The 19,413-nt window shown below is 35.7% G+C and overlaps 1 protein-coding gene across 1 annotated transcript in view; it reads right to left on the bottom strand.

Annotated features, from left to right (window-relative positions):
• CREBBP (CREB binding protein) overlaps nt 1-19,413 on the bottom strand; it is a 180,040-nt gene that overhangs the window by 98,251 nt on the left and 62,376 nt on the right. The window contains exon 3 of the mRNA XM_069106584.1: nt 4,033-4,209. Coding sequence (XP_068962685.1) covers nt 4,033-4,209 — 177 coding nt within the window. The remainder of the gene's footprint in view (nt 1-4,032; nt 4,210-19,413) is intronic.

Raw genomic sequence — 19,413 nt, 5'->3', positions numbered from 1 at the left:
ATCTCATTTGTGGAACAGTTAGGAAAATCCACAATAAAGTCTTTAGGAACTTTGTTCAGTGATTATACATAGTAAAGTCCCCTAAATAACTACTCTTCCTCAGCTTAATATACTCTTGCTATTTGCAACAAAGAATAATAGAAGCAGAAAAGCTTAAAGAAATCTCAAAATAAAGAATGACTGCAAATATGGAAGGGAACTTAGAAATCATCTGTTTAATCCAGTGAGTTGGACTAGCAGTCCAGATAAGTTATTCCAAGGGAGTCACAGAATCAGTAGGCACACCAACTTTTGTCAACTGGGACTCTGTTTAACTCCAACAAAATGTATAACATAATCCAATAAATACGAAAACCCACTGAATTATATGATTCCAAGATGTATCACCAGTTTTCAAGTGTTATACAGATGCTGTTATGATTAATAAAATATACATTCACTTACGAGTGTTTCTGAATTCATGAAATATTTCTGAGAAACGATGTGGCCAATCAATGGATATTATAGTACAATTATTCTTAAGCAGTGAACCACAAGAATTTTTGACATTTAAAAGGGATCTATTTCTGGTCTAATCCTTTCATTTTTGAGGAGAAAATTGATGCCAAAAAAGGGGGCATGAACTGGAGCAGGTCACACATTTAAACAAGTACCAGGCCCAGATACAAAACCAAGAATTCTAGTTCTAGGTAGTGTTCTTCCCTTTAAACCAATATGACTCTCATACTGTATTATTATGTATATAAGCAAGGTTATTATGTTGACAGACTGAACACAGTACCTGAACAAGAGATGCTTAATAAATGATTTTTGAATGATTTGAGTGTGGTGTCCAACTATTATCTTTCTCCATAAAATAAGGGTATTAAAAAATAATATAGTGTGGGTAATAAGAATTTTCATGCTAAAGTGAAAATGTGAGGGAAGCTTATCATATAGCCTCCCTCTCCCAAAGACAGACCTTTAAGAACAGTTATCTAGTTGCTGCAAATGCTTTAAATTAATTATTAAGTAGACAAAGTAGGGCCATGAGGGTCTCTAATATTTTGACATTGAAGAATCAAAATGTTTCATACCTAATTATTATAGAATAATGATTATTTCCAAAATTTTCTATGCGTTCCTGATTCAATCACTCTAGCAGAATTTACAAATGATGGAATAATTTTATAACTTCTAAAGAAACTCCTACCATGTTTAAAGTTAAAAAAAAAAGGGGAAGATCTGTAGTTTTCACAAAAACTGAGCACTCTCCTTAGTCCTAATATAGAAGGAGATCGTCAGGGCGGCCAGTTAGCACAGCGAGTAAGAGCACCGGCTCCAATGTCGGGCTGACCTGGAGATCGAATCCCAGGCTCAAACACTTAGTACCCACCCAGAAACACCTGGCTGTGTAACCTTGAGCAAATTACTTAACCCCAATTGCTTAGGGGCGGCCAGGTGGCTCAGCGAGTAAGAGCATCGGCTCCAGGGTCAGGATGACCTGGATCAAATCTGGGTTCAGATACTCAGAAATAACTGGCCATGTAACCTTGAGCAAGTTACTTAACCCCGATTGCTTATAAAAAAAAAAAAAAAAAAAAAAAGGAGATTGTCAAGAGACAAGCAGTGGTGGTCAAACAGACAACCAAGAGAAATATGTAAGACCAAAAGCATATGAAGAGAGTTCTCCCCCAAAAAAACCTGCTAACTATTAACATCAAAACCACTAAGGTTTCACCTCATACCCAACAATTTAACAAAGATCAACAGAAAGAAGGGAATAGTCAATGCTAGAAGGACCGTGGAAAGAGCAGCAAGCATATCAATGTTTAATGGTACTACAATATTACATTTGGAACCCATGGTGTGGACCTTTAAAATTGCAAGTGGTCCAAATACATATGAAATTCCTCCTTATAAGGGATATTCTTATTCTGATTCTGTACTGTAGTGAGGTATCTAAAAGAGCAAATGTTACACCAATGATCATATAAGACATAACAGGCTAGAAAAAAACTTATTTCACACCTATCAGATTGGTTAACATGACAAAACAGAAAAATGATAAATGTTGGAGAAGATGTGAGAAAACTGGAACACTACTGCATTGTTGGTGGAGTTGTGAACTGTTCCAATCATTCTGGAAAGCAATTTGGAACTATGCCCAAAGGGCTATAAAACTGGGCATACTCTTTGACCCAGCAATTCCACTTCTAGGTGTGTATCCCAATGAGATCATAAAAACAGGAAAAGGACCCACATGTACAAAAACATCTATAGCAGCTCTTTGTGTGGTGGCCACAAACTGGAAATTGAGGGAATGTCCGAACAAGCTGTGGTATATAAATGCAATGGAACACTACTATGCTATCAGAAATGATGAACAAGTAGACTTCAGAAAAACCTGGAAAGACTTCTATGAACTGATGCTGAGTGAAGTTAGTAGAACCAGGAGAACACTACAGAATAAGAGTCACATTGTGCAAAGGCTGACTTTGATAGACTTAGCTCTTCTCAGCTAAGGATCTAAGACAACTCCAAAAGCCTCACGATGGAATATACCATCTAGATCCAGAGAAAAACTTCAGAGTCTGAATGTGGATGGAGGCATACTATTTGCTCTCCTTTTCTTTTGTTGTTTCTTCTTTCTTGTGGTTGCTTCCATTAGTTCTAATTCTTTTTTACATCATGACTAATGCAAAAAATGTTTAATATGAATGTGTAAGTAGAGTCTATATCAGGCTGCACACCATCTTGGGGAAGGTGAAGGAGATGAGGGGGAGAAAATTTAAAATTCAAAATCTTATGGAACTGAATGTTGAAAACTAAAAATAAATTTGTTTTTTTTTAAAAGAAACTCCTTTTATGTATAGATTAAAACAGATGAACCATGAGTTGTCTTCCTAATCTCAAATTCTGTGATTCCTAATTTCATGAACTAATTCAATTGAATTGAATCTGTGTCAAGCTGAAAACCAAAACATGTACTGAAAAACATGAGATGGGAACTGATGGGAGTCTTAGTTTCCGTAATCATTAAAATACTCAAGATAAATAAATGCTTGCTGAATTGAATTGGATTTTAGCCTCACAATAATTAAACTGGTTTGATAACAAAAAACAAAGATTCTAAACTGAGAAAACAGATTTTTTTCTTCTTTTTGGAGGGGGAAAGGCAGGGCAATTGGGGTTAAGCAACTTGCCCAAGGTCACACAGCTACCGTGTTTCCCCGATAATAAGATACTGTCTTATTAATTTTTTTGGACAGAAAAACACCAGAGGGCTTATTTTAATGAACATTGACAGCAATTTTAATAAACAGGTAAATGTGAACAAAAAAATGTACCTTTATTCAATAATGAATTTAATAAAGAACAGGATGACGCACTCACTGCTGCAGTTCTGATTGGATGCAGCTCGGAGCGCGGCGTGCGTTTCACGGGGGGGGACAGTGCATACAGAGGGTACTGTAATGTAGCGTGTAGCGCAGGGGATCACCTTCACTACAGTAGTAATCTCAATAGGGCTTATTTTAGAAGAATCTTACACAGTAAGGGGAGGGCTTATTTTCGGGATAGGTCTTATTATCGGGGAAACACGGTAGTAAGTATTATAGTCTGAGGCCGCATTTGAACTCAGGTCCTCCTGACTCCAGGGCAGGTGCTCTATTCACTGTGCCACCTAGCCGCCCCTGAGAAAACATTTTCAAAGACAGACATTAACTTTCTGTACAGAAATAAAGTACCAATGGGAACCCCAGGAAAGCAGTCTGGCCACTCTTGTTTCTCTCTCACATTTTAGACTGGCAAAGAACATCAAGCAGTTACCTGGATGGTCTGGCCAAGGGACCAGTAACTTCTCTTCTTTTCAAATTTTTCAAATTTCATTATTGCATAAAGATAAGGTTAATAATATAATAAATAGATTTTTTCATAGCAATTCAGGAAAACAAAAACCAATGCTTTCTCATTTAAAAAAAAAGGCAAAACAAGACTTATCTATGAAGAATCTCTGAAGAACCAAAGTACTAAGAGCTAATAAAAACTCACCATATTTGGCACATTGGTAACTGGAGTATTTTTGATGTCAGTAGGAAAGGGTGGCAAACTGTTCACCATGCCTGGTTTGCTTGGTAATTGGGGGTTCACTCCAGTAGCTCCCATTTGTTGCCCTCCAGTTTGACTAAAGGGTTGACCAAATGGACTCGTGTTACCAGTCATTCCCATCTAGAACAAAAATAAAGAATTACCAATTATTAAGATCTGTTTAAAACCAAAAGAAAAGGCCTTGAAAATTTTATGGTCAAAATAGTCATTTCCTATTTGCTATTAGAAGTATAAATAGCATCAATTAATCAACAAGTATGGACCAGGCACTGTATAAGGCAATTTCCATACAAGTACAAAAAATGAAACAAACCCTATGGGCAATGAACTTACATTCTAATCAAGGAGATAACACATATTTATTCATTCACACAAATACACACATATTGGGTAAGTATATATAATACCTATACACACACACATACAAATATACATGTACGTATAAAAACAATGCAGGATAAATATATAGGTAATACATGGGCATATACATGCATACACACACAGAGTCATTAAATACAAAGTAGTTTGTGAAGGAGAGCACTAGCAGTTGGAAGGATCAGAAAAGTTTCATGTAAAAGATGGTGCCTCAAATGCATCTCTAAGGAAGCAAAGTTCTCTATGGGGCAAAGGTAAGGGAAGAGCATATTCCAGGCATGAGGAAAAGGCAGAGAGTAGAAAACAGAGATGTGATGAATGAGGATCAAAAGAAAGTCAATTTAGCTAGACTGAAGCATAGGGAAGTAATATCTGATGAAGCTGGAAGGGTAGGCTTGGGCCAGGTTGTGCAGGACTTTAAAAGTTAAACAGAAGAGTTTATGTTTTGATTTAGGAGCAACAGCAAGTCACTGGAGTTGGCTGAGTAGGGAAGTCATATGGTCATATCTGTGCTTAAGGAAAATCGCTCTGGCAGCAATGTGGTAGAAAGGATCACAGTGGTGAGAGACTACAGGCAGGGAGACAAGTTAATAAGTGTTACACTAATATAAGCAAAAGTTGACAAGGACCTGATAAGGGTAGGTATAAGTGGTTAGATTGAATACATGTTGTAAAGGAAGAAAGAGCAAGATTCAGCAATGGATTGGATATGAGGAGTGAGGCAAGGTAGGAAATTAAGTATGTGACAATGCTAGGATTACAAATTTGAGACAAGGGAAGGCGCCTCTGACAAAAATCAGAAAGTTCAGATGGAGAGTAAGGTTTGGGGAAAAGATGGGTTCTGTTTTAAACATTTTGAGTTTAAAATGTCTCAAGCACATCCAATTTGAAATATCCAATAAATAGGCAATGCAAGGCATGGCACTAAAATTGAGGGGATAGGCTAGGGGAGAGATTGGGACTGGATACGTAGATTTAGGAGTTACCTACATAGTTAAACTCACATGAACTGATGAGGTAATCAAGAAACTACATACTTAGAAGGGGGCCTAGAAAAGAATCATGGGCTCATCATGGGTTGTGCCTAGAACCTGTCAAAGATCTAAATATGCACAGTAGCTAAATCAAAACAATATTGCTTTTAATCCCTAATATCCAACCCTCTCCTTATAATCAAACTTTACCACCCAGAAAGCATAACCTTTCATTCAATTGGCATAGGGAAACTTCTCATCTAAATTTTAATATTCAATTATATTTTAAGTAATTTAAGAATAGTTTGTCATTCACTTCTTTCATAGTCCTTCACAACCTCTTGTATAAAAGTAAAAGGTGAGTACCCAAGAAAGTGAATAATGATGAAGAATTAAGGATACACAAAATTGAAGAAAAGCTCTTTCCTGAAATCTTCCACTATGGATAACTACAAAGTAAAGGCTAGCTATTTGACATCTTCAGTCTTCCCAAACACCACTTTGTACTTAAAATTCTTCCCTAGGTGGTAGGGAATATGGTTAGGATCAGCACTAGATTATAACCCAAAGTAAATACTTCTAGTTCTGCTCAAAATGACCAAGAGTAAGCTACTACAGAAGAATCATAAAGGTGGTCTCACATAAATATAAAATCTGTGATCAGAAAAGCAATTTCAGGAACAATGGTCACCATTTAGAAATATTATAATTCTACCTCCTTTCTACTGTTGAACAAAAGTCACTTTATACTATTTAGTGGAAATGGGATGGGAGGTAGGGAAAAGAAATAAAATTTTCCAATAAAGTAGGATTGTACAACTAGGAAGAAAGATTGGCAACTGGAAACTAAAGCACAAAGAAATGTGAGTGAGATATGACTAGCAGAAGAGGGATAGTATGAAAAGAACTCAAGGAAACAGAACTCAAAAAAGTAATAATGGCAGACCTTCAGTTTAAGGAAACAAAAACAACAGCTACAATCGCTTATAATATCTCTAACCCCCATTCCCAAATTGTTCATACCCTAAATAATAAAATGAGCTTCATACCTTAAACAGACAAGAGATTGTTAGGTTTCATTTTTTATGATTCACCATTAAAGAGAGGTAAGGAAAACAGGATTACACTGTGGTTCCAAGGTCAAAATCCTATGCATGCTTCTATTAAGGAAACTTGTCTTAATTCATTTGGGTAGCTGTGGCATTGAGAGAAAAACTTTTTTTTCTGGTCTAAGACTGATTTTACGAGTATAGTAAACTCCCTCTACCAAAGCAAATCTACAGATGCACTAAGATAGTCCTAGAAAGTTGCCTGGTTCATTGAGATAGGCTAAGTGACTTGTTCAAAATCATACAATCATTCATTAAGCATCAGAGATAAAACTAGAACCCATAATTATGATTGGTACTTCTAGATACCGAGCCAAAATGGCAGGAGGGATACACTGGACCAAATCTGTATCAAGAAATGTGAGCAAGATTCACAGTGACTTTTTCAGCCCCGGTTGGCACTGGGAAAAAGACACAAGTCTACTAGATACTGGGGACAGTGGCTGGTCAGGAGCATACAGGGAGCTTTGCACTTCCCAGAGACTTAAATAGGACCCAGGCTGAGACCAAGGGCAAGAAGATGTCTTAAATACAAACTAGGGTAGGCACCTTAACTTCACACAGAGTGCAGAACAGGTAACAAATAACAGCACTACTGCTTAGGGATAGGAACTAGTTGCTAGCCTTAGAATATGGGCTGATTGAGGAACAAGTTCAAAAGCATACAGGAGCTAAGGGGCTCTGGCCCTAGAAGTGAAGCAGGGTCTCAGCTCCAGCTGTAGACCAGACAAAAGCCTGCAGTGAAATAAACAGAATAGGAAGCCCGGACCAAAGGGGAGCCAATAATTCTGTTAATTTCAAACTTCAGAATTTTCCAGTTGGGTAACCGTGGCAAGGTCCTGCAACACAGTCTGTTGGAACTTCCAACCAGAGACAAGTCCACAGAAGTGTTGCTCAGACCCAAACCCAGGTAAGGAATTTGCAGAGCTCAGTCCAATAAGGACAGTGACTTTGCCCTAGATCATATAATTTGAGAACATGGAAAGCTTGTAGATTCCCTAGACATACCTAAGATTACACAACACTCAATATCCCCAAGAAAGCAGCAGCAAGATCAGCCCAGATATTTTCTCCACAAGTACAAGGAGCCTAGCTCTAACATAAAATTCAAAGTCAGGTTGGAAATACAGTAGAAATGTGAGCAAACAAGAAAAAAATTCCATCATTAAAAACCACTATGGCAACTGGGATGCTCAAGACAGAAACCCAGAAGAAAAGAAAGACTACAAAACATCTAGAAGCAATGTCTCCAAAAAATACACAGCTCAAGTACAAATTCAACTAGAATTCCGGGAAGAGATAAAGAAAGTATTTTTTAAGAACTAAAATGTTTTTTTTTTAATAAATTAAATGAAAATGCTCAAGGAAAAAAAATGGAAAAAAGTTATGAAAGAAAAACAAGAAAGACAATTAATTAACAGCTTGGCACAAGAGGTATGAAACAAAGCAACAAACTCCCTGGGATACCTGAAAGGCATTATTTAAAAACAAAATAAAACACACTCTAGACATCATTATTTCAAGAAACTGAAAACCACCTATACCCCTTAGAATTAGAGAAGAAATAGAATCAATCAGTCATTTCCTGAATGAAACTCCAAAATGACAACTCTCAAGAAATTTCTATTCAAAATACAGAACTTCCAGTTGAAAAAAGAAATACTTCAAGTATCCAGAAACACATATGATTTAACAGCCCCCCCATAAAGAGAGTTGAAAGTTTGGAATACAATATTCCAGAAGACAAAGGACAGACTTATAACCAAGAATAACTTAGAATATCCATCAGGACGACTGGAGATGACCCCCCAGAAGCCTACATGAACAAGAAGGAAAGGGGTGGATGGAATGTTTTGTTCAATTTCACTTTCATCTAGACTGGTCAAAGGAAGAAAGAATATATACATAGATACATACATATACACACAGTACAGAAGACATTAAATTATTTAAAAACATTATTCTGAAAATGGCTTCACAAGCTTTACCAAATTTCCAAAGGAGTACATGAAAACCCAAAAAAGTTAAGAATCTTTCTTCTGGATCTAAAATAACATGAATAAATAGATTCACAGAAATAAATGCTAAGAAAAATTTGTCGACATGTCCCTTCTCTATCTTTAAATTTATTTTAGTTTTTTAGTTTGTTTTGTTTTTTTACTTTTTAAGAATTAAAAAACATTGTTCAGGGCCAATTCATGGCCCAGGTATTTTCACACTTAGTTATCTAGCCCTGATATAGCTCACATTACAGTATTTTTAAAAAATGTATTCTAGCTTTTATTTTTCTTTGCCTTAACACTTTGTTGGTACCTAAATAGGTTACCCACATGTTCTAATAAAGTCTATAGGTATAATATAATATGATGATATGATATGATATAACAGAACATGACAGATAGCACTTCAGTAAACTGAATTTACACATATTACAAAGAACATTCTCTATAGTCTAAATTGTGTTCTTTCAACTATTTTCAAGTAAATTTATCTCAGATAGGGGTGATTTGATAATCCCTTTAGAGATTTTTTTTATTGTATTAGATAATGAAATTGCTACCACACTCTTTTCATAATCCAAGGAATTTGGAAATAAAAATCTTTTTTGGACTGAAGAACTAAGAATCTTCGAATTACAACTTGATTACAAGGTCAAGCTTTCTAAGTATGGGAAGGTCTTTAATACCGTCATTCAGAAGTATATCTATAATAGTATTTGTAACAGAGAAACAATGGAAATTTTTCGAATAAAAGAGGTATCCATTTTTGTTTTTACATAGAATTAGAAATTCTATGAAATACTTTAAAACAAAAAGACAAAATTATCCCTGTTACTGGGAGGACATAATTGTTTAAAAAAAAATTAACAATAGAGATAACCAACACGAATCCACAAAAATCAGTATTCCTATATGATTAATAAAAACCAAGATGAAGCAAATAGTTAGAAAATCAGTCAAAATAATAGTGAAATACATAAAATATTAAGAACACTTAGAATGCATATAAATACAACTGCAAAACCCTCTTAGAGAAATAAAACATAATGAATGATTGACTGTCCATGATTGGGACACACCAATAAATAAAAATGATGCATAAGTTGCCAGATTTGCTATCACATAAAACTACAAAAGGGAATTCTATATAGAGCCAAGCAAAATAAAAAAAATTCTTTTGGAAGATCTTAAAGGAAATGAAGAAAAACAATGGAAATTCAGAATCCAGCATTAATAGATACCCAACTATACTGTACGGTAGTAATTGATAAAAACTATCTGACCCTGCATTAAAAAATGGAAAGTAGATGCCTGAAATCAACTAGGAGAAAAGGAACATTGATAATTTTAAAAATGCAGACTGAATCAACAAGAACTGCTGAGCAAATTGGAAAAAAGCTCACCTGAAAATAATGTAGACTTACATTATCTTACTATCTTAATCATTATCTTACACTATTATACACCATATAATACAATAAGTTCCAAGTCAATAACAAACTTAAAGATCACATCATGTTTTTAAATTTTTATTTATTCAGCAATAAACTAAAGCAAAACATTCAAGAAACTAAAGCATAATATTCACAACAATAGAACATAACTTTTTACTAAGGTGGACACAGTTTTAAACAAAGCAGCATTCAGTAAGTCACAATCTCCTCAATCTATATAGAGTACCCAAGTAAAGTCCTCTTTCATCTTGACCAGAGGCTGGTTTCCAATTATCCTTAACAGATAGCAGAAAGTGCAAATACCATCCACTCCTAGGTCACAGTAACTTACAATATTATCAATCACTACTGAGTACCCAAGTAAAATCTTGTTTCATCTTATCTAGAGGCTGACTTCCAATCATCCTTAAAGAGTAGCAGAAAGTACAAACATCATTCACCTCTATATTACAGTAAGTCACAATCTCATCTTTCTGAAAGTCCTCTTTCATCTTAACTCAAGGCTGACTTCCAAACTCTATGGCTCCTCTTCCACAGGCTGGCTGCTCCTAGCTCTTGCCTGGATTCACCAGACTTTAAAGGGATTAGTTTCTATTATATGAAAGGAAAAAGCACTTGCAGGGACAAAACCAATGCAACCAGAAGGGAAAATGCTGAATGGGAAAAGATTTTCATTAAAAAAAAAAAAAAACTCTAATAAATCGGTAATAAAACATTGCTAAGTAGCAGGTAGGTGGTGCAGTGAGTAAGAGCGTTGGCCTTGGTCAGGAGGACCTGGGTTCAGTTCCAGCCTCAGATAACTTAACACCCACACAAAATAACTGGCTGTGTAACCTTGGGCAAGTTAATCCCAATTGCTTTTAAAAATAAATAAATAAAAATAAAACATCGCTAATAAAAAGTCTGGCATCTAAAACCTATAAGGAACTAATAGTACATATATGTGAGAGCAACAGCCTATCTCCAATAAGTAGGTAGTTGAATGATATGAAATGATACAAACTATCAATCAACACATGAAAAGTATGCTCCAAATCAGTAATACGAAAAATGCAAATTACAATAACTAAAGAGTTTCCCTTCAAACTTCTCAAAGGGGCAAAAATGAAAAAACAAAAGAAAATGGTCTATGTGAATTGTTTAAGACTGACACATGAATAAAGTGTTGGTAGAGGTGTAGAATTAGCCAAAACTTTCTGGAAAGCAAATAGGAATTACATGAGAAAAGTTAACTGTTCACACCCTTTGAGATACAGCATGACACACTGAAAAAGTTTTGGATTTGGAGTGAAAGGTTCTAAGTTCATATGCTAGGTTCTGCTATTTATTACCTGTGTGACTGTAATGGGAATGGGAATTTGAAAATCTTCCCTGCCCCTTGTATTGGCAACCTGACAGGTACTTAGCACTTAGCTTCCAGTTAATAACTGTGTCAAGTATAAAGACCCAGAACTTGTGAATCCCACAGAGGAATGGACTTGTTGAAGTAACAGGAAGGGGCAGAACAGGGAGGAGCTGATACTATATATAAAGAAAAGCCCAAGCCTAGAAAGGCCAGAACTGCTGGGAGCAAGCATCTAGAAGCTGGGCTGCTACTGCTGGAGAGAGAGAACTGAGAAGAGAAATGAGAATCGAGGAATAAACTGAGAATTCAGAAGACCTGAGAAATGAGAAGAGAGGAGAACTGGGAGGAGGCATGGCTGTGGTTTCAGTACTTTGTCTGTTTTGATGTTACTTTGTCAGATTTGTCTGCTGACAGAAGATGGTGCTGTTGTTACAGAAGCCCTGGGACCTTGCTGATGGTTCAGAAACCCTGAAAGAGGATTTTCTTCTTTTATGTTTACAGAAATCCTGGAGGAGGGTCTTGCTGATGATTTCAGAGGTCCTGGGACTATACTGATGATTTGTGTTGATTCCTCAGACCTTGATGTTGGGTCTAAGTTGATTTCACAGGCAGAAAGTGAACTGAGGAGGATGCAGGCAATGTGCATGAATGTTACTGTGGCTTTGTTAAGCTTTGTCTTCGCAGGAAGAGAAACTGTGAAGGCCCTGAGGTGGACCACATACTATGAGCATCAATATGCAACAGGAACTGAACCCAGGTGGCACCTAGATAGATTCAGGCAGAAGCTGGGGCCATGGAAAAGGAACCATGAAAGCGGAGAGCCTGCCTTAAGTCAAGATGAAAAGACCTCTCCTTGGGTAATTAATGCAAACTGAGAAAATCATGACTTACTGTGGTCTAGGGGTGGAGAACTCTGATCTTTATATTTAGATCAGATTGAGTTAAGGACTTCTCAAATTAAGAAGAGGACTTTTTGGATGAAGAGATTAAGACAATATGACCTAGGGGTAGAGAACTTTGACCTTTGTACTTTGAGTAAATTTAGGAGGCGTAACTGACTTACTAAATGATCTTGTTACTCTAAAATGAATATTATCTTTTACTTAAAACTATGTGACCACTTTGGTGAAAACTATGTGGCTAAGTGGTAAATTGTTAAGCTATAACACAGTGAATGCTGTCCTTTGATTTCTGCGAATGTTTTGTCTTAGTTTGTTACTGAATAAATAGAGGGTTATGTGTAATCAGAACTTGGAAGCTGTTCACAGCACAAGTCCTCTGGAAAGTTGCAGGTGCTTGGCTTTATAGTGACCTTGGGCCAGGTCACTTGATATTTTGGAGCATGAGTTTTCTCATTAGTAAAACAAAGAGGTTAAATAATCGGGCCTCTGAAGTCTCTTTCGGCTTTATGTCTATAATCCTCTATGACCAACAACCCAACTATTGGTTACAAAACTTAAGGAGACTAAAAAATAGGAAAAAAGTAAGTGGTACAAACATGATCACTTCCATTTTGAAGATGAGAAAACTGACAATGGTTAAGTGACTTGCCTGTGGTTGTACAGCTAGCAAGTGTCTCAGGTGGAATTTCAACTGTTTTCCAGATTCTAACTACAACATTTGAGCCACTACACCACAATGCTCCCTATATTCTTATGAATACATCACATGATTTAACGTGAGTGAAAATAATAACAATGCCATTGAATTAGCTAACTAAGGTTATGCTATTTTAATAGAATTCAAATTTTCATTGTGAGGAAGGAGATAACTCCACCGTACTATTCCCTGATTCCATTAGAATCTAAGAACTCCATTCATTTTAAGAAGAATATTTGCAAGATGGATCATAATCAGAAGAGGTAATGCAATAACATCTTTTGAGGATTAGGCAACAAGCTTAAAATTGGAAAGAAAAGGGACATGATCAGTGTCTTGAAATATCTGATAATTTTACACAGGAAAGAAGATTTATATAATTTCTATTCGGTCCCACAGGAATGATAACATCAGCTAACGGAGAAGTAAATGTTAGTTCAATATAAGTAAACAATTCCTAACCATTAGAACTATCTGGAAAGAGAATATGCTGCCTTGATGAAGAGTGAGTTCCTCATCACTTGAGGTCTTCACCCAAAAGCTGGATGATTACTTTTTAGGTTTTCATAATTTCTGTGCTCCCCTCCTACTCTGAGAGGCCATTTCAGCACGAACAGAGATTCCATTGGAGTCGATATTTCATTTTATATTGAAAAGCACATCAAAAGTGATTTGGTTAAATCAATGACTAATCAATTTAGCAACAATCATTTATATAGTGCTTATTATGTACCAGGTATCTGGAACACAAAGACAGAAAGGACATTTTGGTCCAATGATGAGGTTCGGGATTAGTGGAGGCTATGTGAATACATACCGTGTTTCCCCGATAATAAGACACTGTCTTATTAATTTTTTGGAAAGAAAAACACCGGAGGGCTTATGTTGTCCTGCCTCAGCTCTCCTCCGCGGCACTGCTCTTAATGGCGCCAGCAAGCAAATCACTGGGGAAGAACAGGATGACGCGCTCACTGCTGCAGCTCTGATTGGATGCAGCTCGGAGCACGTTTCGGGGGGGGACGACGGTGCATACAGAGGGTACCGTAAAGCACAGGGGATCACCTTCACTACAGTAGCAATCTCAATAGGGCTTATTTTCGGGGGAGGGCTTATTTTAGAGGAATCTTACACAGTAAGGGGAGGGCTTGTTTTCGGGATAGGTTTTATTATCGGGGAAACATGGTAGGTAAGCATGAGAGATTTTGTGGATGCTGAATTCATAAGATATGGCAATTAACAGGAGGTAAGGGAGATCATATCCTTCGACTCAAAAATACCCTACAGTTATGCTTAATGACATTTTTAAGAGAGGGATAAAAACTCTGCAAATACAAAAAAATTAAAAGCAGTGTTTGTTTATGTTTTTTATTGTCAAAGAATTTATTTTTTTTTCTCCTCCACCTCCTCCCATTGGGGGAAAAAATGCAGTCTTATAACAAGTATAGTCAAACAAAACAGATTCCCAAACCAGTCATGTCCAAAAGTTTGTGTTCTAATCAGTCCATTGCTTTTCTGTCAAGAGGCAGATATGGCTGCTCATCATCAGTTCTCTGGAAGCATGATTGATTAGCAGTGATTACAGTTCTTAAATCTCGAAAAATTGGTTACTTCTACAATGTTGATACTATAGGCATATATTTCTCTTTGGATTCTACTCACTCAACTTGACAACAATTCATAAAGTCTTCTGAGGTTTCTTAAAAACTGTCTCCTCATTTCTTATAGCACAAGAGTATAGGATCACATTCATATATCAAAATTTGTTCAGTCATTCCCCAAATGATGGGCACCCCCTTAAATTTTCAGTTCTTTTTCATTACCAAAAAAGTGCTCCTGTATTTTTGTACTAATAGAACCCTTTTCTCTTTCTTTGATATCTTTGGGGGATAAGTCTAATAGTAGTAGCAATGAGTAAAATGGTGTACACAGCTGAATAAACTTTGAAGCAATGCTTTCAAGACGACTGAACCAATTCACAGGTCCATCAACATCCACATAACTGTTTTCCTCCTACTATTTCAACTTTTGTTCTTTTTCTTTTTTGCCAACTTTAACAGTTTTACAGGTATAAGAATCGCAGAGCTATTTTAAATTGCAATTCTCCAATTACTAGTTATTTCCATATGATTCTAGATAGTTTGGATTTCTTCCTCTGAAACTTGCCCAATCATTCCTCTGACCATTTATTAACTAGCAAGAGGCTCTTATTCTTAAACATTTGGATCAGTTCCTTTTATATTTTGGAAATCAAACCTGATTCTGAGAAACTGGATGCAAATATTTTTGCAAGTGATCTGCTTCTTTTATTATCTTAAAGTAGTTTTATTTGTAATTGTAAAAAAGCTAACAGAGTAGACACAGCCAGAAAAGAAGAATAAATTTTAAGATAGCGATATAATGAAATATTACATAAAAATGATTAATATAAAACTTCAAAAAAGACACACAAAGTGATACAAATTGAGGAAAACAGAATCAGAATGACATACTACCTTGCCCATATAATAAAAGCCAAAAAATAACTGATGTATGATTTTTCTAAACCAGCTATCTGCCTGCAGTCAGACCATATACTAGTTAGAGGTCAAGTCCAAATCAACAAATCAGATTACATATGAAAGACACTGCATAAACATATATGAATTTCTACTTGGTCCACTCAAGAAATCTACTCATACACACAGAGTAAATAGATAAAACAACAGCTTTCAGCTAACATTTATAAAGTGCTTACTATGTGTGAGGCATAATGCTTTACTATTATCTAAGGTGATCCTCACAACAACTGTGGGAAGTAGGTGCTATTACCTACTAAAACCCCTTTTTTTGGTTGAGGAAACTCAATCAGACAGAGATTAATTACATTATTTGCCTGGATTCAAACACGTAGGAAGTATATCTGAGGTCACATTTGAACTCAGGTCTTCCTGTCTTGAGGCCCAGTACTCTATTCACTGTACCACCAAATGAAAAACATTAATTTTTGTTATTTCCATTTCTTTAAAATGTTTACTTTTGTAAAGCATTTCCTACAATGAGGAAGTCAAGGACAGAAAAAAAGTACCTCATGTGACAAAATGGCTTTTCTTTCACTTTTAAGTGGACATAAATAGAAGCCAAGTACAACCCTGCTTTAGAAAACAGACTCAACTGTAAAACTCTAGATATGAGCGTAGTCGAATACGGATTATATTACTTCACAATGCCAGAAAGATAGCAGAAAGAAAAAGGAATGTGTAGAAAGCTTGGTAAGAATATTCCACTTAGGCAGATCATCTAACATTTATAAAGGTGGGGCAGGAAGGAGAAAAAATAAACCAACAGATAGAAAATGGAATAGATTTATTAACTTTTAAAATACAACTTATTCTTAGACCTCGATGATAGTAGAACTAACTAGTATGGACTACAGCAGCACCTTAGTACCTCATAAAATCCATTCACTGGGCATATATTTAAAAACTTTCCAGCTTGTAAACACTAGAGCTCACATTCTGCTAGCATAGTCTTTAAGAAGTTAGGAGTTATCACCATATCATAATGAGGCATAGAAATGTGACATTTGTAAAGCTGGAAGCAGAAACTTAAAATTTCATCATAAAAAATTTTCTATTATTTCAAATAGAAAATGTAATAAAAAAAATTGATTACATGACAATGTGTAAACCATCCCATGACTGAAGAAACACATTTCCTTTGACACAGCTGTAGCTATCCAATAAAATGTTTTGTTGAAGGTAGGATTTTTCACTCCATTTCTTCACACCTCACTATCTATTTGTAAACAAATTAAATGGGCAAGATGTGTAAACAAAAATTAAAGGAAAAAGGCCAGAAGCATAAACTTGTCTAACTTAATTCCAAAGACTTATTTAATGGTATTAAATTCTTTTAAATAGCATTAAAAACCAGTTACCCAATGGCTATGGCCATATTTTCCTGAAAAGCCAAAAGTGGTTGGGTGGTGGTGTTTTTTTGGCACTCTACCACAGCTGGATAAAGGCCAAGGAAAACAGTTTTCATGAAAAGACATACTGCATTCAGTTGTCCTTTATCACATGGGCTCTTGGAATCCTTCCAGGTACTCATCTTGGACAAATAAAGAACTGAAATACCAACTTGTTATAAAGCCACAGATATTGATGTGGCCATAAAGAAAACATTTGTGTTAAATATGGAAATAGGTAAACAGCTGGAACTGAAGAAAAACTGGAGGAAAAGATATAGATGCTGCTAATGTACTTTGGAAGCCCAATACTACTGCTGCTGCTACTAATACCAAAACACATCTTTCATACAATAAATAGTTTGATTAGTCAGAAAAATGTCAGCCCAGAATGACTGGAAATTTCCCTTAAAGGGAAAATATTAAGCAGAAGGTAAGGAAATAAATATTGCCCATATTTTGATATTATGCTGGATGGGAAGGGTTAGTTCATTGCTCATATACATATATTAGATGAGCTCAATCTGTAATAGTAAAGAACACAAAGTAATGGAGAAAGAACTGTATGTTCAAAAAGATTTGATGGGAAACTGAATAGATGTTTAAAGGAGAGTAGGTCTGGAATGGCATCTTAAACCATATGTATAATAATAAATTACAAATGGATAAATGATTTCAAAAATTAAAAGCAGTACATTTAAAAAGCTTTATGGGGAATGGGAATGTTTATAATTTGAAGATTGTGCTTTACTGTGTGCTTTACCTGTAACCAGGTTTAATATTTACTAAAAATGCAAAATAGACAAATTAGGTTATAAGGATAGGGACTAGATTACTCTAAGTAATCTGCCAGGTGAAAAAGCTCCCTTTCTGAATATAGGTGAACACTTTCTCTTCACCTTAGTGTCTCAGACATTGACTCAGAAATTAAGTAGCCTATCTGATATCGCATAGCATGTGTGTGTGTGTATGAATGTGTGTATGAGAGAAACAGAGACCCTGACAGACTGGCCCTGAATCCCACTCTTGCTGACTTCAATCAATTCTCTATCTACTACAGCACACTCTTACTTTCATTTTATGAAGAATACTTGCACAAACAAAAGCAGTTGGAAGAAATGAACATGGGAAAATCTCATAAAAAATCTGAGAATAATCAACAGGGAATTGATATAAATCTGAAAACTTAAGAACCATTCTCCAGTTGATGTGAGCAAAGAATATGAACAAACATTCTTCAAAAGAAGCAATATTCTTTTAGAAAGAGTTCATAATTGTTATTATGATAAATACAAATTAAAATAACGAGATGTCCCCTCATATCAATAAAATTGGCAACACTGGTTGAAAATTGAAAATTTTAAAGTTGCTAAAAATATGGGAAATTATGCACAATAATAAATGTTGACAAACCTATGGGTTGACCCAACCATTTTGAAAAACAATTTGGAATTATGTAAGAGAAGCAACTATAAACAGTCAATCCCACTATAGTTTATGCCCCAAGGAGATTCGAAAAGAAGATTTCTGTAGGAAAATATGCACAGCAACACTATTTACAAGCAAGAAAAATCAGAAACAAGTGTTGTGGAATAGGAAACAAATTGTGATGAGGTCTGACCCTATTCTCCTATTCATTAAACACAAGTGTCTTCCTATTGCCTCTAGGATATAATTAAGTGTAAAATTCTATTTGGCTTTGACAAACTTTTATTCTACCCTTTCCAGTCTCCTTACACCTGACTCCTCTCTACATACCTATGATCTAGTTACTCTGGTTTCAGTGCTATTATTCACACTCATCTCCCAAATGTGTCATTTTCACTGGCTGCCTCATATGCCTAGAATTCTCTCCTTCACCTCTACCCTCCTGGCTTCCTCTAAGACTTAGCTAAAATCCTACTCTGTAAAAGAATTTTTCACCACTTTCCCAATCTCCAATTTACTTTGTATTTATTGTGTTTGTATATTGTCTCTCCCAGCTCCCCACTCCCCATTTGATCGTCCCCCCACTCCCCATTTGATTGTGACTTCCTTGAAGCCAGGGACTGGTTTTGCCTTTCTTTATACAATAGGCACTTAGCACAGCACATCATGGTACATGGATGCTTAATAAATGCTCACTGATTTGACTTCTTGATTGGAATATTACTGTACCTTAGGAAATAGATATGAAAAATTCAAAGGAACATGTGAATATTTGTGGGAATTCAGTCAACAAAGCAGAACCAACAAAATAACATATATAATTACTAAAACTATGTGAATGAAAATAAGAACAAACAAAATAGAAATAAAAAACCTATGGACAATTTTGGTACTCAAATGAGTGTGCATACACCTGCTCTAATAAACCAAATACAAATTATTAAAGTGTAAAACTTCATTCACCATCGATCATTCTTATAAGTTGTTACTTTACTGGAGGGGTAGTACTCACTGTGAGGGACTGTACTGGGGATATAACAGAAGAGGGTGTGTGTGTGTGTGTGTGTGTGTGTGTGTGTGTGTGTGTGTGTGTG

Source organism: Petaurus breviceps, unplaced genomic scaffold (assembly GCF_028583685.1).
Source record: "Petaurus breviceps papuanus isolate PSGF00001 unplaced genomic scaffold, PetGlider_PUasm1.0 138, whole genome shotgun sequence".
Taxonomy (NCBI): Eukaryota; Metazoa; Chordata; class Mammalia; order Diprotodontia; family Petauridae; genus Petaurus; species Petaurus breviceps.
The sequence above is the reverse complement of the archived record's forward strand: the minus strand, read 5'-3'. Positions and strand labels throughout refer to the sequence as shown.